We start from the raw sequence: 22,238 nt of genomic DNA, 5'->3' as shown, positions 1-22,238 counted from the left end.
AAGAGCGAAAAAGGTCTGAAGAAAGAAGACAGACTGGCAAAGGCAAAAAACTAGAGTAAATATCAGTACAGCATCTACGTCTTCATTCGTTTAGTGCAAAGTAGCTTGGCACAGCGATTGTTGTGGATTGTGTATAAACCAGTAAATGGCAAAATAAATAAATAAAATTAAATAGATAAAATTATTCTACATCTTCATTCATTTAGTGCAAAGTAGCTTGGCACAATGAGTGTTGTGGATTTTGTGTAAACCATGACTCTGGTTGCTTGGAAGCAAAATGAGTTCTTTAAATACAGTGTTCATGGACATGCTATATTTGATCAAAAACAATTCTAATCTTTCCTTTACCATGACATTCTGTACCGCTAGATAATTTAGGTTTATTTCCAGCCTGATCTCACAGTGAAATTGGAAAGAGCAGACCAACTTTTTTTTCGTCAAAATCGGTATACATTGACCAAAATTTTGAAACACTGCCCCCAGTGGCCAAAGCGGTAAGTGTTGTAGGGCATATGGGCACGTGTGAGCTCCATTTATGTCCAGGATAGGTCATCAAAAGCTAGTAGTGAAGCAAGTTGTTTTCAGCTTTACAGGATGTTATACAATGAAGAGAAAAGCATATATTTATAGATTCTATCCCCAAACCTTACCTTAACCATTAGTGGAGTATAAAAGTAATGTTAGAGGGAATGTGAAACCTCTGAATCATGCTTGTCATTGATTATTCAAACATGGTTACTGCCTGGCTTTGAACCCTAGTCTCCCACGCAGCTGATGCAATGTGCTGCCAATCGTGCCAGCTGGAAAGGTAAACACATTGAAACCACTGCAAACATGTCTGATAAGAATGTTGCATGTCAGCGCATCGGCATACAGTCGCCGATCCCAGGGTACCGAAACTATCGGAAACATCATGCCAAATTCACGTGTGATCATGTTGTTTATTTCACGTTAAGCAGTTCACTAATAAAGGTAATAACTGTCTTAAGAAATAACGTGAAATGTAGATAGCCTCCAAAGATTACTGATATAAGGGACAATAATAATCTGTTCTTAACAGTTGAAGCATGTTCGCTTGAGTTCTGATGTTTGTTTTTAGGCAAAGCAATTATATTATAGTAGTAATAAATCACTTTTGAAATTACTTCAAACTCCGACATTTTACAGATGCAAATGATATTCCAGTGCTGGCAGGGGCAGCAGAGACGATCATGCTTATCCACATCGATAGATGGCAGTACAGCGTCTAACACCACTGCTATATCGGTGCTTAATGTACACAAAGAAGAGCAATGCTAACGCTAGCTAGAGAACTACTGAATGCCCATTTAATTCTGATACAAGTATTGGCCAGCATTGTCCAAGCCATGTTAAAATAAAATTAAACATTATAAATTTTGAATCTATGTACTGATTATCCCATGTCTGCCAAACATGTTGAGTGGTCCATACATCATCTGCAGACTGAAACTGAACTTTTGGTAGGAAGTTTGGATTGAATGCACTTGGCTTCATAGGAAAGCTATAGGATGTTCCCCTTCTTCCTATTTAGTGAATGACTTAACCTCCAATGTGCTGTCTGTCTGAACTGTTGAACTTGGTGGGATAAACCAAACAAATTACATTGTGATGTCTCAGTTTGCTTAAGAGCATCCTACTGTACAGTTGTAAGCTAACATCTCTTCCAGCAAGCAGTATTCTTTGATTAGGACTGTGACTCAAACATCCTTTTTAAGAATGAATTAGTCTACCAATTAAAAATGAGTTTTGTATCATAACAAAATTAAATGATTTAATAGAAAAAAAATTATATCACACAAAATTGTATATGTATTACATTTAGCACTTAATATACTTTTTCTTTCTTTCTTTTTTCTGTGTATGATTTTATTTTTGTGTGGGTTATGTTTGTTGCCTGAAGGAGTGTGTGTGTGTGTGTGTGTGTGTGTGTGTGTGTGTGTGTGTGTGACTGGGCAGCCTCTCAAATCATATCTCATGACAATAAGGACTTAAGAGTGCCGCGTTTTCATGCTTGTATAATTGGGCTGACCTTTGCAGTACTGAGTTAATGATGAGGGCTGTAAATAAACAGAATGTGCAGAGAAAGGTGAAGTATGAAAGCATACACGAGAGGAGAGACAGACTCAATATGAAGAGAAGATGCTGCAGATCGAAACGGAGCTCTGGCCTGTTCTCATTAATTAGCCAAATGAATGTGCCGTGTAATTAATGAAAAGCCCCTCAGAATCTTTAGAGTGAGAGACACACACCCTTACATTCTCATTGCATGCACATATACAGGCTCAGACTGAATCTGCTGACTTTTTTTCAGCATTTTCTATGTCAATTTTAGGAGAACATCTGCAGAATGAATTTAAAGCTTAAAGGTATTCTTGTGTGGAACACAAACAAAGATCTCAAAATATCATAGCTTGTGTTCCGTGGAAAAAAGAGAGTTTGATGATGATCATTTTGTCATTTGTGCACTACTAGAGTCACCAAACAGAATCACAATAATAATAAACCTTTTTTTCAAACAGGTTTCCTGATCACTCCCTACAATAAAAGCATCCGGTTTTATGTACAAATACAATCTTACTGTCTTGACACTTTCACTCTCAGTTGATACACATTTTTAGTTTAATGTTGTTTATTGACCATCTTTCTCTCTCTCTATTCATCCTCGTTCACACTGCTGTGAAGTGTAGTTTAGCCCATCCGCTGGAGTGAGAGGGACGATTAGTATTGATCACAGCTTTTGTTCCTCTCAGAATTCCCCAATCTCACTCTCAGCCTTTCACAAGCCTGCTGGATTATCCTCTCTGTTTCTCTCTATCTTTCTCCAAACGTCTATCCTCTCTTGTGTGGAGAAATTACTCTGTTTTAATCACATAGCCTTAAAATACGAGTAGACACACACTTGTGCTGACTCTGAGTACATGTCTTTATAATCTTGATCTGGATCATCATGGTGACAGAGCAAAAGGATTTCTTTTTCTGTCTCAGCGGGTGTTACCTTCCCCTCTGTGTCTGTGCCTCACTTCAATCCATCAAAATCACAAAGAGAGCACATTCACACTCATCACATGTACCACATCATCTGCTTCCTCCCCATTAAGAGAGAGCAACTGTGATAATGACCTTATTTGGAGGCTTTTTCTCTGTAATTAATTGGAACGCCTCTTTCTTTCTTCCCCCAACTAGGACAACTTGAAGTTCTTTTATTATGTTCAGTGCATATATACAGAGAGAGAGACAGGTTTTTTTTTTTTTTTTTCATAATTTCCAGTCTCTCTCTCTCTCTCTCTCTCTCTCTCTCTCTCTCTCTCTCTCTCTCTCTCTACTCTTACAAGATTCAGGGGAGCTTTCACTATTAAGATATCAGCATGATAAACAAGGATGTACGTTGTTGAAACATTAGTAATCACTACAAATATACAGACACTAGAGATATAGCACAGGGCTACCAGTGCAGAGTCCTGCACGTGGGCAGGTACCTGACGGGTGAACCGCTAATATTTGATGTAGCGGGTGGAAAAATATTTACATTGTCATTTGCAGTACGGGCGGACTAGGGTCAAATAGCCAAGGCTATTTTTCTAAATGTCAAATAATGTTCATCTTTCTCATCTTTTTTCTGTTAATTGTCACCACAACGTTAGGCTACGTATCTATTTTTCTTAAATGCTCCAACTCAGAGTACCTATTGTTAGTTTGATTGCTTGTGTGATGTGAGCAAATAAAAAATGTTGTCTACCTGATGTAGTAGATTTATTTTAATGCAGGTGCGGTTCGGATCGCGGTCTTTGTATTAAACGGGTCGGGTACGGAATTAAATTAGTGCTGCTGTCGGATAACTGCTCAGGTGTTCTGTGAAGTACTGCGGGTGTGGGGCAGGTGCGGGTTAACAAAACAGGTCCTCTGCAGAACTCTGTACACATGTATTTTGATTCCCGAACGAATGACTCTTATGAGCTGGCTCTTTTGAATCTATACAGCGTGAAACATTCATCACTTCTGGTATAGTCTGATTCTTGAACAAATGACTCTAATGAGCCGGTTCTTTTGAATCTGCATCGCAAAACATACAGTGATTACGGTATAGTCCTGTAGCAGGGAGGAGGGCGGGGCCGGGTCATGATGCTGCACGCCCGGCCCCTAATCAGGCTAATCAAGCCCTCGAGAGGGATAAAGGCGACCGGAGGTGGCGGTTCCATAGAGAGAGAGTTACGGGCAGCTGCCCGGCATGTGTTTGTGTTTGTCTTTTTGATTAAGTTAATCATTAAATGATTATTTATGTTGTTAAGCCAGTTCTCGCCGCCTCCTTTCCCTTTTACCTCATTACAAGTCCGATTCTCAGACAAATGACTCGTATAAGCCGGTTCTTTTTAGTGAATCAAAAACACTTTTACATCAGTCAGAGTGGTTACTGAATTAGTCTTATACTGATGCGCATGTTACGAATGTCCAACTCGATATGAAATAAATACTGTTGAAGTCTCACAAGCCTGAAGTACAACATTAGACTACATAACACATCTGTCTCTGTAACTGTTACTGTTATGTCATGTTGTATTTCAGACTTGTGTTAATGACTGCTTGTTTATAAGACAATATGTAGTTAAAGATACAAGAGTTTTGTTGTAATAAGTGGAATTTTATAAAAGAATTAATGCATGAATGAAATATGCTATCACATTCATTGTTTGTGTAGAATTTTTATTTAAAATGTAATTAGGATCAATTATTGTGTTGCATTTATGCCTCTAAAAAGTCTGCAAACATGCATTTTACAAAAATGGTTTAGAATTTATTTCTTATTTGTTATATGTGCTCTGTAGAAACGTAATCTCATCATTTGGCAACAGACTGCCAAGGGCATTAAATGCAATATGAATTGCATCTCTTAATTCCAAGTAATTCTTTCTTAAAAGTATTAAAAGAAACATCACTGGAATCATTACTGGAACATTTAAGGAACCGGAATCATTAAGAGGAATAGGAACCGGAATCGTTAAATTCCTTATGATCCCCATCTCCATTCATTTTCATATTTTATTTGTTTATTTTGCTTTCAGAACAACACGATGTAAATAAGAAGAGATGCAATCAGTGTTTGAGATTTCCAACCCAGCACACATGCTACTTAAACCACAATGTACACACATTGTACAGGGAAAAGAAAAAACAAACATAGTTCAAAAATCTGATTCAATTTTATTACATAACACGAATAAGAAATATTTAAGATTCCACAATTTCTAGTTCATTAATCAAATAAGCTAATTTGTGTCATTTACGGTGTTAACTCCTTTTGTACAAAAATATTTTCTTACTTTCATTGAAGCACTCGTAATGCTTTATAAAACATGCAGAAAAGGAAAACATGAATCATTAGGCTCTGCCCAGTTTTTCACTCAAACTTTAAGCTGATAAAATATTTAGTACTGAAAAATAAGCTTTATAAAATTAAATTAAATTAAAATGCACAATAGAAGCATTTTCAAGAGTGGACTTTTGAAACACATACATAAACTGACCAGAGTTAACCTAAAAAATGTGCTTCATGTGGTAAAATCAAAATTAACTGGTTTGTTTCAAGTAAAAATAGTTGATGTTTAACTAAATAAATATTTTAAAATTACTGAATTAACCTTAATTAGGTTAAACCAGCAAAACAAAAGGTTATGGTTTGAACATGCATAAGTGTGAAAAATCAGGGGGGCACAGTGATAATCATGGAAAATGGCACTTCACGTAAAAAAGGCTACCGACCCCTCGTCTATCTTGAGGCTCTACGAAACATGTTTTGGATTGTAAACACTACTCTCTAGGTATCATCTCTTGGTAGGTTAGGGATTTCTGGTGGAAGATCTGCATGTCACTTTGGCTTACAGTAGGTAGTTGTGGAATTTAAAGGCCTATTCTGAATATTCATTAATAGTGCATGTATTCCCAATTCTGCTCTGTAGGCATTATTTGGTGTTTTTGTGTTGCTCTAAAAGGACATTCTTGCACAGTGCCTGCAGAGTCTCTGATGGGTGTTTGGTGATTTTGCATCTTTTTGAGGTTAATTGTTTTGAGGCTACTGGTGGGGAACAGTAGCACCACATTATCTGCAAACAGAACACATTTAACCTCAAAATGTAGTGGAATAATGGGATATTCACTCCGGCTCTACATTTTTACACATGAAATGAGCATGAAAAGGTTTTAAAACAAAAAAATGAATATAAATTCCAAGTCTGAAATATTGTACCGTGATGATTTTTTGTTCCTTCCGAGGCTTGGATTTTATTTTTAAAGCCAAAAAATTCATTCAGATATCCAGACCGTTCAGAGAATGACTTAATGTTGGCATTGAAATAGTTGTGTTCCCAAAAAAAAAATAGTTTGCAGTGATTTGATATTTTGTGTCATTTAGTCGCTCCATTTCTTTCTCTTTCCCTCCTCCCTGCACTTGATGCCATTCTGGCTTTGAGTGGCCAACCGCTTTGCAGTTTTTCAAGACGGTAGCATGATAAGATGGATAAAGCTGCTGGGGCCTCTGGAAGACTCCACTTATCTCCCTCAGAGCAGACACGTGTTGCTACTCATAAATCAGTGTCTGGATCAGGCCGCCATTTTGGCTCTGTGGCTCAGCGAGCGGCTGTTCCTCTCTAACCTCTCTAATCCCTCAGGCCCAAGCTGCATCTCTACCATTTGTTCTTTTTATCGCTCCACAAGCGCCCAATCGACAGGGCAAAGAATGGTTTCTATAGCGACGCTAGACCTAAGATCATTTAACAAACAGGTTTGCTTGGGGAGATGATCTGGGCTGTTGGGTTTAAGATGAGTGTGTGTGAGAGATGTGTGGCCACTGAAATGTTCGCTTCTAATGCAGCATGTTGTATTTCTTTTATCTGTCTATTTGTGAATTTTCTATTGTGGCTACTAGCAAGTGTGATTTTTAAGTTGGAGACAGGCTACTCTGGTAAAGCTTGTCTTTTTTCCCCATTCGGTCTCCAGAGAGCTTTTCACCTGCCTGTTGTTTTGTTAGATTGAAGTTATTTTCTCTCTCTCTCTCGCTCTCTCTCTTGCATGCATTAGAGTACATCATCTACTCAAATGGTACTACAGCTGTAGAGTTAAAAAGAATATGTGCCCTTGCACTTGTACGGACTGTGGTTGAGTGAGTGAGTGTGTGAGTGGGTGTGTGTGTGTAGGAAGTGAGCTACAGCTCTATTTTGCACCCCTACTTGTGCTTGGTTAGCTAAATCTCAATCCTTTGTGTGTCCCAAGAGAAGGACTGCACGCTGTCACTCATGTGTGGGCAACAGATCTGCATGTGGATGTGTTGTCCCCCTACCACACCAAGCCCCAGCTAAACAACACCTAACACAAGTGTGTGTGCATGCGTGCGTGCGTGTGCGTGCGTGTGTGTGTGTGTGTAAGAGGGACAGAAAATGGTTATAAAAAGCTTAGTAATGCCACCTAAATTGATTTTTCATTTTCATCAGTTGAGTAGTCATTCATTGAAGAAAACCAGTGAAGGACATTTCATCATGCACTTAAATGTTTGACTAATCACAATAAACTGACCTCAGAACATAAATTATATTTATGAAATAACTAGTTCTGTCAGTCGATTACATTTTTTAATCGTGATTAATCCCATAATTTTTCGTAGTTAATTGCAGATTTTGAAAGTGCTGAAAATGTACTCTAAATATACAGTACTTCTTTTTCTGTTAAAATGCATTTATTTCCTTCTTAGGAAAGAAAACAAAACAAAAAGTAACAATATAATGCTTTATTAACATTTTCCAAACAAAGCCTTCCACAGTTTAAAGATAGAAATGCACTAAAATATCACCAGTTCAAGTAACTTTAAATGTTTCCCAAAGTCTAAGTGGGAGTTTGACTAATTGAAAGAACTAGTCCCCACATAGGCTGCATATTCATTGCAATGGGCATTAAATCCCTTAAACTCTCATCGTCCACAATATTAATCAGCCAGCAGACTGTGACTATCCGCTTTTCTACACTCTAAAAAATGCTGGGTTAAAAAGAGCCCAAATTGGGTTGTTTTTAACCCAGCCCCTGTTTAAATATGGGTCAGAACAAACGTTGGGCTAAACGAACCCAGCAAGTTGGGTTATTTATTCAACCCAAATGCATGTTCATTTTTACAGGAATGCTGGGTTCATTTGATCTCATAAGTGGGTTAATATTTTCAGATTGTTTTATCTTTAAAATATTGTAAAATAAACCACACCATAAACAAATGTGTAAACATTGCAGCTCCTTTATTTTGGAAATTATATAAATACATGTAATAAGTACATTTAAACTCATTTTACAGATGTTTTAATAAACAGCATGTAGAACAATAAAATAACATTTATAATTAATGTTAAATACACTAGGCATTAAAAACATTAAACACCCATTGCATTATTAAATGGATAGTTCACCTAAAAATGAAAAATCTCTCATTTACTCACCCTCATCCCAGATGTTTATGACTTTCTTCTGCTTCAAACATTATTTGTTTTTGTTCAGAATATCTCAGCTCTGTTGGTCCATTCTATGCAAGTGAATGGTGGCCAGAACTTTGAAGCTCTTTGAAGTACATGGGCAGCATGAAAGTAATCCTTAAGACTCCAGTAGTTAAATCCATGTCTTCAAAAGTGATATGATAGATGTGGGTGAGAAACATTTAAGTACTTTCTTACTCTAAATCTACACTTTCACATCTGAAAGAAAAAAATCTGGTGCCACATGTGACTTTTAGATGTAAAAGTGAAGATTTATAGTAAAAAAATAAAATAAAAAAATCATTTAACCACTGGAATCAAATGGAATACTTTTATGCTGCATCTATGTGCTTCAAAGTTTTGGTCACCATTCAGTTGCATGGAATGGATCAACAGAGCTGAGATGCAGTGCATTCAGAAAGTATTCAGACCCCTTCATTTTTACACATTTTGTTATGTTGCAGCCTTATGCCAAAATGCTTAAAAAAAAAAAAAAAATCTACTCTCCATACCCCATAACGACAAAGCAAAAACTAGATTTTTGAGAACTTTGCAAATTTATTGAAAATCAAAAAACTGAAATACCACATTGACAATTATTCAGACCCTTTGCTATGACACTTGAAATTTATATCAGGTGCATCCAATTTCTCTGGATCATCTTTGAGATGTTTCTACACTTTGATTGGAGTCCACCGGTGGCAAATTCAACTGACTGGACATGATTTGGAATGGCACACACCTGTCTATATAAGGTCTCAAAGCTGAAAATGCATATCAGAGCAAAAATCAAGCCATGAGGTCAAAGGAACTGCCTGCAGAGCTCAGAGACAGGATTGTGTCGAGGCACAGATCTTGGGAAGGCTACAAAAAAAGTTCGGCTGCGTTAAGTTTCCCAAGAGCACAGTGGCCTCCATAATTCTTAAATGGAAGAAGTTTGGAACAACCAGGACTCTTCCTAGAGCTGGCCGCCTGGCCAAACTGAGCAATCGGGGGAGAAGGGCCTTGGTAAAGAGGTGACCAAGAGCCCGATGGTCACTCTGGTTGAGCTCCAGAGATCATGTGTGGAGATCGGAGAAACTTGCAGAAGAACAACCATCACTGCAACACTCCACCAATCTGGGCTTTATAGCAGAGTGGCCAGACGGAAGCCTTTCCTCAGTGCAACACATGCTAAAAAAGACTCTCAGACTGTGAGAAACAAGATTCTCTGGTCTGATGAAACGAAAATTGAACTGTTTGGCCTCAATACCAAGTGTCTAGAGGAAACCAGGCACCGCTCATCACCTGCGCATCCTACCATCCCAACGGTGAAGCATGGTGGTGGTTTCATCATGCTGTGGGGGTGCTTTTCAGCGGCCGGGACTGGGGGACTGATCAGGGTTAAAGGAAAGCTGAATGCAGCAAAATACAGAGATATCTTTAATAAAATCCTGGTCCAGAGCTCTCAGGACCTCAGACTGGGCTGAAGGTTCACCTTCCAACAGGAAAATTACCCCAAGCACACAGCCAAGATAATGCAAGAGTGGCTTAGGGACAGCTCTGTGAATGTCCTTAAGTGGCCCAGCCAGAGCCTGAAGTTGAACCCAATCGAATATCTCTGGAGAGACCTGAAAATGGCTGTCCACTGACGGTCACCATCCAACCTGACAGAGCTTAAGAGGATCTGCAGAGAAGAATGGCAGAAAATCCCCAAATTCAGGTGTGCAAAGCATGTTGCATCACACAAAAATACTTGAGGCTGTAATCGCTGCTGAAGGAGCTTCAACTTAGTTCTGCGTTAAGGGTCTGTATACTTAAGTCAGTGTGATATTTCAGTTCTTTCTTTTTAATAAATTTGCAAAGTTATCAAAAATCTGGTTTTTGCTTTGCCATTATGGGGTATGGAGTGTAGATTGATGTGGAAAAAAATTATAATTTAAAGCATTTTAGCATAAGGCTACAACATAAAATGTGAAAAAAATGAAGCGGTCTAAATACTTTCTGGATGCACTGTATTCTTCTAAAAATCTTCATTTGAGTTCTGCAGAAGAAAGTCAGTCATACACATCTGGGATGGCATAAGAGGGAGTAAATTTACATTTTTCGGTGAACTATCCCTTTAAATGTTACTTATAATTCTAGTGTATATTACTAGAACACTATTTATGTAAGGAATTAATAAAACCCATAAAATTGATTAAATTAAAATAAGAATTCAAAATGAACTATGTGCAGGCCTGTATTGAAGGATGTAGTGGATCTCAGGCTGCTGGAGGTACCCCACCATATTTGTTCCACCCTACAAAAAGACAATAAGACAATAACAAAGAAAAGCAAAAAGGTTAAAGAAAGATATCAACCCATAATGTTAGCAATCTCACAGTCATCAGAATACTGGAAGCATGGTTAATAAATATAAATGTTTGACACTGACTATCACCCCTGGAGCCGCGAGTTTGAATCCAGGGTGTGCTGAGTGACTCCAGCCAGGTCTCCTAAGCAACCAAATTGGCCCGGTTGTTAGGGAGGGTAGAGTCACTTGGGGTAACCTCCTTGTGGTCGCGATTAGGGGTTCCTCCACATGCAAATTATCCATGGTGTCATGCACAGAGAGTCACGTGATAAGATGCGCAGATTGACTGTCTTAGAAGCGGAGGCAACTAAGACTTGTCCTCCGCCACCCGGATTGAGGTGAGTAACCACGCCACCATGAGGACCTACTAAGTAGTGGGAACTGGGCATTCCAAATTGGGAGAAAAGGGGATAAAAAAATAAATACAATAAATATAAATGTGTCTGTGCAATAACAGGTCGAAGTTTGCACCAGTTTGTGATTTTTCACACAAGTGTTTGCCTCACTGGTGATGGTTTTAAAGTACAAAGAAAAACTCAGACTTTGATTCGATATTCGATGGCTCCTAATGAATTTATTAATTAATATTTACTTTATTTTTTGTTTGTACTCTAAACTCAAATACGTTTTCAGTGTTTACCGTGCACACCAACGCTTTTCATGTATTGAACAAAGCTCCGCATGACGCTTGCGTAGAGCAGTGTGTTGAAGCCCTGAAGCGCAAAGCCAAAGGGCATCAGTGTCAAGCGGCGCTTTGAAATCCACATGAAAAGCGTTTGCAGACAAAGACGTCTCATTCTGTGTTTTGGTGATAGTAAAGACTTGCCGTGCTCCTGTGGAAATTAAAATGCGCTTTATGCTGAAAAATACTTGATTTCTGTTACAAGGTATATCTAGGCTTGTTTTGTACAACAAATAGTGTTTCACATAATTTGATCACCGACAGGGAAGCACTGTTGTGTGTGTCGGTGCTGTGTGTGTCAGTGTAATGACTCCGGTTGGACACATCGCAAAGGTTCTGCCTTTTAAACAAGTGTTTATGCTGGTTTATGCTGTATTATGCTGGACAGTAAATGCGTTAATCACGATTAAGAAAAATTAACTCGTCAAACTTTTAAAATGAATTGCTTGCGTTAACATGTTCATTTTGACAGCTCTAGAAATAACTCTTTACAAACAAACACTGTGCAGTGATACTTCACTGTTCTTCTTCTGCTGTTTTACTTGAGTATTTAAATACACTATAAACCATAGGTATTTCGTTAGGGTAACTTTCATTACCATTAACAAACATTTCATTATTTAGTGTTTAACGGATCATTACAGCTGCAACACTTTTTACTCCAGCACTCCAGGCCCAGACGGAATCTGCGTGTGTAGAACTCCGCAAAACACTCAGCAGGTTTTTGCAGAGTTGCAACATCTTTCATTCATTAAAGTTCTACACATTCCCCACCCCTTGTATGCATGTTTATAAAATATTTAGGCCTATTTGCTGATGCTTCCAGTCACCAATTAGAGTGTAGTGTTCTCAGCTCCATTTAACACATTTTACTAGGTTTAAATCCCTACTACAGATTTCCCCTCAAAATCAATGCAGAAAATATTAAAAAAGTCAGCAGATCCCATTTGGGCCTTATCACTAGAAGCTGCTTGTCTGAAAAGCCCAGAAGTGTGGTTGCTTGTGTGACAATTTCATCTATAGATGATCATAGAAAATGGAAATGCCAGCATTGTCGACTTTGCAGGAGAATGTCCAACAAGAGCGAGACTACACAAGATCATCTTTGAGCTGTGGCTCTTTTCCTAATCAACGAGATTCTCTCTTAGTACATTCTATATCATTCAGCCTAATGGATCCACAGAGTGCATCCAGAATTCCAGTACCGCTATTATGTGCCAAAGGGAGGTTATTAGGACATTCTTGTTCTCTTCTCTGTGGTGCATAATGGAAAATCAGCTTATATACATCTAATTGTTCTTCTCTTTAATGGCATCATTAAAGCAGCCCTGACAGCTGTCACGGACACATGAGCAATACACTGACCTTTCCTCTGATGGGACTTTGTGTGTTATCACTACAGCAGTTATTTCTTTAGATCAAGCATCCTTACTCTAAAATCTGAAGCCTGGAGTAAGACCTAAAGTAGTAGCTATCGCATGTTGTTTTGTTCAGCCCAGACAAACTCTTGCTGGACCACAGAATCATTCATTAGAGCCATGTAGTTCTTATGAAAGGTACTACAGAGCCGCACCTGCATAATTACAATAATTGTAGATCATAATTGGTACTAACGTCACATCTTTCAGTGCCATTAGAAACTGGCTGATTATAGCGTGAGGATAATAGTTCACAGTTTGGACTACTGCAGATCTTTTAGCGCCATGGTTTTCAAACTGGGGTGCCAGGGCATGTCAGGGGAGGTGTGGAAAAAGATGATAAATTCACCAAGTAAAATAAAAAATAATAAATACAATAAAAATGTATTGTGAAGATAAATGAAAATTAATTGCTTAATAGACCATACTCCAGTTTAATGGACCATAGCTTAATACTGTTATGCCCATGCAGGTCATGCCAGAGCACAAGTGCAGTTTCACTTAAGACAAAGCTTGGCTCATGCGATGCGAGCTTATCACAAATATAGGCTAAAAAAAAACAGTTACATTATCCCATTGTTTTAAGGACAAGCATTTATTTTAAAAAATATGCAAAAAAAATGTCATATTATTAATAGAACATTTTATAGCCGTTAATCACGCACAGTATGATGCATTGCCGAATGAGTCTGTCAGACTGAATTTAAGGTTATTTATCATTTATCATTTCTCTAATGCCTGAAATATTAAGAACTTTGATAATATAACACTAGAGGACAATACCTGATAAAGCTTCAAATAAGTTGCCAGAATGTACTGCTGCTTTTAGTAGGAGAAATATATTTCTTACATTTAGCAAAGGCTAAATTTTTTTATAGGGGGCCTTACTGTTTAAGACTTTGAAAGCCCAAAGTCTGTTTTTTTTTCTCCACTTAAAATCAACATGAAATCAAAATCAAATGTATATTTGACAAAGTAGCATTACCATTTAGAATCACAATCAGGACCTCATCATGGTACCGAAGGGCTCTTGGGCTCTCCGTTCCACGAGCCTCCCCTAGCAGGAGTGCAGACTGTTAGTCAGTGTAAACATGCGCTAGACTGATGTTTCTCGCAGATAGGCCATGTCTCTGTTTATTTCAACACTACATGTGCGCCTCCCATGTTGGCAACAACCTTCAACCATGGGGTGTTGGCAGACACCGTAAATGAGGCCCCCTGGAAGTCGGGGACCCTGGGCTTAATCCCAGGCAAATCCGTGCATTAATGCGGCCCTGGTCGTAATGCTCTCAAGGGTGAACTTGACCTTCAGCGTCCCCATCCCGGTCACCATTTTGGTTTACAGCAGGTAGAGGCTTAAATAACTGTGGCCTGACTCCTGTAGCAAAATTTGTTTCCTCTCCACAATCGACTGAAAATTTTTAAAACATGTTTTCCCTCTTTTCACAGTCCAATTAATTTTGAATGGATAAAATCAAGGTTTTTTTTTTATTTATTTATTCTGTTTTGCATTCTGTTATCATATTATGGAAATAAGATTGCAAATGCCGTTTCATGTTGACTTTTTGAAAAAGGCTGAAGAAATAACAAATAATTCAAATGATGTACACTCGCATTTGATGAAGACTCCGATCATTTTAGTAGACTAGAAAAAAACTTTTTTATTCTTAGAAAAGCAGGATCACCACCTCATGGTACTGTAACTGTCATGTTGAGATAACAAGCACTCACAAGTTACATCTGAATCTCTCTTGACAAACCATAATAATAGTATGAGATGGTGAAATCGTACGAGCTGGCTCGCACAAAAATGGCAACTTTCACTCCCATAAAGAGAAAATAAACGAACCAATGAACAATGTTATTAAGATTTCTCCTAGGTTTAAATCCTAACCTAAGCCTAACCAAAAAGTGTAACTCCTTACCCAAACTCTAAACCTAACCATGATTTTAATAGGAAAATATCTTTTTGAAGAAAGAAAACATTGTTATAACATTGTGACAAACTTATCACGTTATTGACATTATTTGGATTGAATAAATAAATATTGAATGAGTAACCGAATTTGTTCACAGATATTTTATTTCTTAAAATGAAGTGTAGCTAAAATGTGATTCCTGTATTGCTTTGATTTGAAATTCTGTTTGATGATTGGTCGCACCTTTTCGTGCGAGCCAAGTCATACAATATCTTACGATCTCCCCATCTTGTACAAATTATTTCGAGTTGTCATGAGAATGTTGCAATCTCCATATCTCAAAAAGGAGCTTTTACACTTTACACTGGAATGCATGGAGATGACATAAATGTACATATACAGGAATCGCAATCATGGGAAATTGCACAGAAGTTGCCAGTGCAAAATTGGTATAATGCAGGCATCCAGTGTTTAAAGAGAGTAAGAATATATAAAAAAAAAAATTAATTACACCATTCCACCCACAATAGTAAGAATAAAAATTACGTTTTTGGCCTTTTTTTTTGTTCACATGCTCCAACAATGCTAAAACAATTTCAGCTCTCGCTGCTGGGGAGGCACCGGCACCCCCCAAACTCTGCATATAGAGCGCACTGTGCCCACCCACTTTTTCAGCCGTCTGGGTTCCGCAAGTATTTTCCCCGTTCATTTCTTCCATAGACTTTTCATAAAATCCTTCGTTAAAGAGTTGTAAAGCGTAAACCAAACCAAACAGCTCCGAGGTGAATCGCAACATTACAGACTTTGTTTTGAGGCAAAAACGTATTTGAAAATCCAACAAAAAGACAAAGGTACAAGTCTGTGTACTTAACGTCTTTCATGAGGGCACGGAGTACAATCCCATGAAGCATTGCGAATGACGAAATTAAAAATAAAACTTTGGAAATATCTAAAACTATTTATTTTAAGTTGTTGATTATAGAAACAACATAGTTTACGTTTATTGCGAAATATTCTGATATACACAAATATAGTTTGAGAGTGTAGGGAGATCAACTTGTTTGTGTCATTGACAGTGCGTCATGGGAGTGGGCGTTCGCTTCCGGGCTTATTTCGCAGGCTTTGTTGGCAGCGGTTCTCTGATTGGTGAAGCCTTCTCTGCTGGACCATGGGTAATGTAGTTGTTCAACAGAAATTCCACTATTAAAGAGGATTTTTAAACAATGAAGTTGAAATAACGTAGATGGATGGCTTCAAAGGAAGCATATATCATCGATGAACAACCTCGTAGTTCTCGGTAGGTCTGTCTTTTAAGGTATTGTTGAAATTCAATTCCCCTATGGAAGAAATGAATAGGATTTTACTTTCGACACCAGACTGTTTCGCTTTATTGCAGAAACAGACAAAAAAATTACTTAGTGCAAAATATGGGGATGCTTTGTTGCTTTGTTTCACCCAATTTGGAATGCGCAATTCCCAGTGTGCTTTTAAGTCCTCGTGGTCACATAGTGATTCGCCTCAATCCGAGTAGCGGAGGATGAATCTCAGTTGCCTCAGCATCTGAGACCATCAACCCACGCATCTTATCACGTGACTTGTTGAGCGCATTGCCACGGAGACATAGCGCGTGTGGAGGCTTCACACCATCCACCGCGGCATCTGCGCTCAACTCACCACGCGCCCCACCGAGAACGAACCACATTATAGCGACCACGAGGAGGTTACTCCATGTGACTCTACCCTCCCTAGCAACCGGGCCAATTAGACCTGATTGGAGTCACTCAGCACACACTGGGATTCAAACTAGCGAACTCCAGGGGTGGTAGCCAGCGTTTTTTACCAATGAGCTACCCAGGCCCCCGTCTGTTACACTACTCTAGTCACTGTTGCTTTGTTGAGACTGATTTATCCCTCATGAGGGACTGGGCATGGCTGGGAAGAATCCTTCATATGCTGACTTCTCTCTTTTTTTTTCTTTTTTTTTTAAACAAGTCTTATTTATGGATGACACTAATAGCGACTCTTTGTTCTGTTTTCTTTTCCTATTTCATCTTCTCCTCCCCTCCCTCACCTGTGCATGTCCTGTTCCATTTTTTCTCTAATATTTCCCTCCCCCTCACACTTTGCTGTTCTCTCCTTCACCTTTTCTCTCTTCCACCCTCAATCCCACTCTCTTCACTCCTACAATTCCACTCCTGTCCTGTCCTTTCCTCCCTCTCTCTCTCTCTCTCTCTCTCTCTCTCTCTCTCTCTCCCTCTCCCTGCAGCGGGGCAGCTCAGTCAGTCGGCTCATCTCTCTCTTCAGCTGCCCTACACCGTGCTCGGTCTGGGGCGCAGCGCCAACTTTCTGGATCACCTGTATGTGGGCATCCCCCGGCCCCCTGGAGGGAAGGTACAGACATACATTCACACACATGCTAACACACACACACACGTTCAGCATATGGAGGAAGAAGGTGGGATTCATGGGTAAAAGAACCCCAGGAGAGGAAGAACATCCAGTTGGCCTGGTTTACTTCTACCTGCTCCCTAACTGTGTCTAAGAGGAGGACAACATGTACCGCCATTCACTGTTGTGTCTGTTATTCTACAGTAATATATATATATATATATATATATATATATTTTTGTATTGTATGTATTTTTATCGCTTTGCCTTCTTAATTAATCTACTAACAAATATAGAAAAACGAAAAGTTTATCCAGTCAGAATTTAATCATTGATGCTTACAAGCAAAGTGTGACAACTGTTTCACAAATCGCATGCCCAAAGCAGTGAGTGAGTCTGAGCTCCACCCCGTCAGGCCTTCAGAATTTCCACAGAATCCCTCAACAGTGCAAATGAATAAGCAACTAAAGTCAGATTGTCAGATTCATCAGCCAATCGGATTGATATGTTTGTTCTTGGTGGGTGTGATCTTTAGGATTTTAAAGCGAAGAGTGTGAGATCAAGCTGTCTGTTGAGACTGCTGTCATCACTGCTTTTATCGCCATTGAGAAAGAGATCCTTATGGATTTAAAAACACAAGCTGTTCTGCATGACCGTGTGATTGCTTAATTTATTAAACAGGAAAGGAGGACTGATTTTCACTTCAAGTAAATTGGTAAGTGCTTTTTGCATTGTTATAGCAACATCAGGAGTTTTCTAAGTGTAAATTAGGCTGCTTGAGCATTCAGTCGGATTTTACAACTTCGTACTAGGAAAAGTGCAATGGAATGCATCTTTAAGTCAGAATTACAACTTGTAGGCTCGTGCAGAAATTCTCAACTCCGATTTCGCAGAGATGCAGGGGCATGATGTCACACAAACATGTCGACACTCAGGGAGATATACAAAGTGATAAACATTCACTTTATTAAGTAATATCGATAAATGAGTTCGTTTCCACATTACATGATATTAAAGCTTGTTTAACAAACGCCTGCAGAAACAGGTGTATAAAACATTATAATCTCTTTTGATAATCGTAAACCTGAAGCACAAATGCTAGCGCTGCAGCATTGTTTATCAGTTGGGTTGCTAGTAGACATCTCTAATGAACCCCTGCTAAGATAACGGGATTGTTGCAGTTCCGAATACTGGGGAATGGAATGCATTTATGGTCGGAGATATCATGTAGGAATATCCCACATCCAACTTGAATGGAATGCAGCATAACCGTGTACCCTGACGAAACAAAATTTATTGCAAGCAACATTTAAATCACAAATATTATTAGACAGATTTTTCCAGGTATTATAGACCTCCTTGGTAGATTCATATGGAAAATTATGATTTTTGAATGTCTGTTTGGGAGACGTTCATTTCACAAAACAGTCATACTGCAGTTAAAATTAGGCTTGTTTGAGCATTAAGTGTCGTTTCAAGTTCTGACTTTCATGCGTGGACATGTTTTTAAAATGTCATTTGGTATTATTAGTTAGCTGCGACATAATGTATGATGCCCAAAGGCATAGGGTGTCTTATTCATTGTGAAACTGTGTTTTCTTAATGGCATGAATCACACTGAAGGCCTAGATTTTAAATGCACGGCCCGCCACTGATATATATATATATATATATATATATATATATATACACACACACACACACACACACTACTGGTCAAAAGTTTTGAAACACTCATTCTTTATTATAATTTTTTTACATTTTAGAATAATAGTAAAGTCATCAAAATTATGGAATAACATAAATGGAACTACGGGAATTATGTTGTGACTAAACAAAATCCAAAATAAATCAAAACTGTGTTATATTTTAGCATCTTCAAAGTAGTCACCCTTTGCCTAGAATTTGCAGACATGTACTCTTGACATTTTCTCAACCAACTTCTTGAGGTGTCACCCTGGGATGCTTTTTAAACAGTATTGAAGGAGTTCCCATCTATGTTGGGCACTTAATTATTCGGTCCAAGTCATCCATTTCAAAAACGTTTTTTTTATTATTATATTTTAGTTTTATAATGAAATAAATTAATATGATGGCACAATTATATTTTTGTCTACAAAACTAATTTCAAACATTTAAACAAATGCCTTCAGATCAAAAGACTTTTAAGATCATGAGAAGCATTTCAGTCAAGTGTTTCAAAACTTTTGACCGGTAGTGTAATTCTTATCAGTTGCATACATAAAATTAAAAAGGGTAAATATTTGGCAAAAAAAAGTACTTCATAAATTTAGGCTACTGTATATACTTGTTTATTCAAAAATTAAAACACAACATACAGACAACGCACATAAATAATTCCTGACAAGATAAGAAAACAGTTTAAAACAGTTTCATATTTGGGCTTAGGAGAAGCAGTTGATCTCTTGCGATACAGGCCTGGGTTTCCCAGTATCGCAGCAATCTTAAATGATGTTGTAACGCCTATTTCCAAACCAGCCACATAGATTGCTTGTTATTAAGCAGAACTGAAGTGCATCATTACAGGAGCTGTCAGGTTCAAAGGTGTTAAACAAAGGCCAAAGCTTTCAGTAAAACCTTCCAGAAGTTTGTCTCCCCAATGCAAAAATGTGTGAAAATACTGTCAAATTTAATTTAATCTGAGATAACAGGAATAATTGGCTTTGATAAGACATTGTTTGCCAATAATAGACAAGTTTAATGCTAAACTAAACTAATGAATGCATCTTAAGTGATAAAATGTGATCATTATAAGCTAAACTGCAGTCTACAGACGCAACCAGTGAATATGTCCTGTCAAATGCTATCTTTATTGGGGAAAAAGTCATTATTGATGTGTTATGAATAGTTTAGAATATATAGATACAGTAGATAAGAGAAACTAGTTAATTGAGCTCTCAGGAAATGGAACTTTGTACCTACTCATTTGTAAGTAAAATGCCCAAACATTTTATTCTGTGATTTAAACAGCCTTGCAAAAACAGACTAATTAACAGTATTTGGTGAAGTATGACTCCTAATATGCACACTTATACAACACAATTTCACCAAACAAAATTTTACCTGCTGCATTTTGAGCTTGAAATAAATTGTGGAAAGTAATAAGCTGTTTGTTAATTCTTTGATACAACTATCAAACTTTTGATTTGTTGCGTTACCCAGAAATCAAGCTGTCAGTACTAGCAAAACATTTTTGTTTACCTCACACAGAGTCTGCATTAATGCAGTCGAAGGACATACTCTCAGACTAAGCATTATATAATCTCATTATATCATTAAACTAAATATAGAATCTTCATTCTATATTTTAAAAAGTCCCATCCAGTTCTCTCCATTGCATAATCATAAGGCGAGGGTCACTCCATTAGCGTAACCCTTAAACACGTGGGCTCTGAGCTGCCCTACTTCTCTAAAACTCAGAGCTGCAGTAGAGGCTCGCTGATTGTGAGAAGAGACAAACCCTTCTCTTTCTACCTGTGCCCTTGGTTGACCTCAGCATTAGGCAAAGGCTTGACTCCCATCAAAATATTACCCTATCCATTTCATTTATGAGACTCATCCACACTCACTTAAGACACATGCTTAAAATAGCAGCAGCAGAGCTAGTTCAGATCCCATACTCTTCTTTAGCTGTGCTTGTGCGTGCGTGTGTGTGTGTGTGTGGGCAGGTTTGGGTGGTTTCCGAGGACATTTTTTTGTAGGTTACAATTACGAGGGTGTTATGCTATAAATGTGGTTTATGAGGACATAACTAGTGTCCCTATAATTCAAATCGCTTAAAAAACATACTAAACGATGTGTTATTGAAAATGTAAAAATGCAGAACGTTTTTTGTGAGGGTTAGGTTTAGGGTTAGGGTTAGGGGATAGAATCTATAGTTTGTACAGTATAAAAATCATTATGTCTATGGAGAGTCCTCATAAGGATAGCCGCACCAACATAAGTGTGTGTGTGTGCGTGTGAGTGCAAGTGTGTGTGCGTGTGTGTGCATATCATAATGTAGCGGTATGATAAAGGTGTTGTCGGAAATTAAAATCTGTACCCCTGGAGGATTCCCTCAAAAAGATGGATTTAATGTTTTCTATGAATTGCTGTTGAGAAACAAGTTGAAGAGGGAAAATTACCTTTGTAATTGATACTTCATAATACATTAAAGCTCCCAGAGACTTCCTTTCCTCTAATGAACTTTTTATGCAAACAGCTGGGGGAATAGACGACTGTTGATGCTGCTTCATGTTTGGAGGCTTATTAACAGTTTGATGCACTAAAAATGATGCCATTTACTCCAAGCAGAACGCTTATGACTCCGACACAAATGAAAAAGCTGTTTTCATTTGCTCTCTCATATCTGCCATGTTTCAGTACTTAATTTTTATTAGTTTCTCTCTGAGAGCGGAGTAAATATTTAACTAATTGGCAGCACGATTCTGCTACATAGAGCATTTAAGGTACACATCATAGGGGGAAGCCAACTGGGTTAGCAGTGAAGGGTGCCAACACACTAGGGAAACCTCTGATGGAGCATTTGCCGGACAGTAATGTGTAAGGTCTGTTTTGAGGGTGTGGAAAGAGCCGTGACAGTTTGAAATCAAGTGGACATATAGCAAATTGGATATCCTTCCTCTCTGAGATTCTTATGAAATCAATGCATTCGCTGCATTCTCTGACGCAGCGTGTGTAGGAGCCCAAAAGAATTTGATTGGTTTGTAACCAGTTTGAGGTAACCAAGCTAACCATAACAGATATTTTTAAAGCTTGTTTTGAGTAGCTTTGACCACCTACCTACTCTTCTGCACTTTAAAGTGATGCAGAATTCTCTGATTGGACTGATCTATCCTGATCGGTTGAAGTTATAGCACTGAAGTTTCATTTCATGTTCAGCATTCTGCAGTATCTGTGCCTGAAGAACACTGAATAAAAATGATTTTGTGGTTAATTAGTTATAGAAGGAAAAAT

General features: G+C 38.2%; 1 protein-coding gene across 1 annotated transcript in view; it reads left to right on the top strand.

The window, feature by feature from the left end:
- itfg1 (integrin alpha FG-GAP repeat containing 1) overlaps positions 1-22,238 on the top strand; it is a 202,146-nt gene that overhangs the window by 164,507 nt on the left and 15,401 nt on the right. The window contains exon 15 of the mRNA XM_051716640.1: positions 17,140-17,264. Within this exon, the coding sequence (XP_051572600.1) occupies positions 17,140-17,264 (125 nt within the window). The remainder of the gene's footprint in view (positions 1-17,139; positions 17,265-22,238) is intronic.

Source organism: Myxocyprinus asiaticus, chromosome 2 (assembly GCF_019703515.2).
Source record: "Myxocyprinus asiaticus isolate MX2 ecotype Aquarium Trade chromosome 2, UBuf_Myxa_2, whole genome shotgun sequence".
NCBI lineage: Eukaryota > Metazoa > Chordata > Actinopteri > Cypriniformes > Catostomidae > Myxocyprinus > Myxocyprinus asiaticus.
The sequence above is the reverse complement of the archived record's forward strand: the minus strand, read 5'-3'. Positions and strand labels throughout refer to the sequence as shown.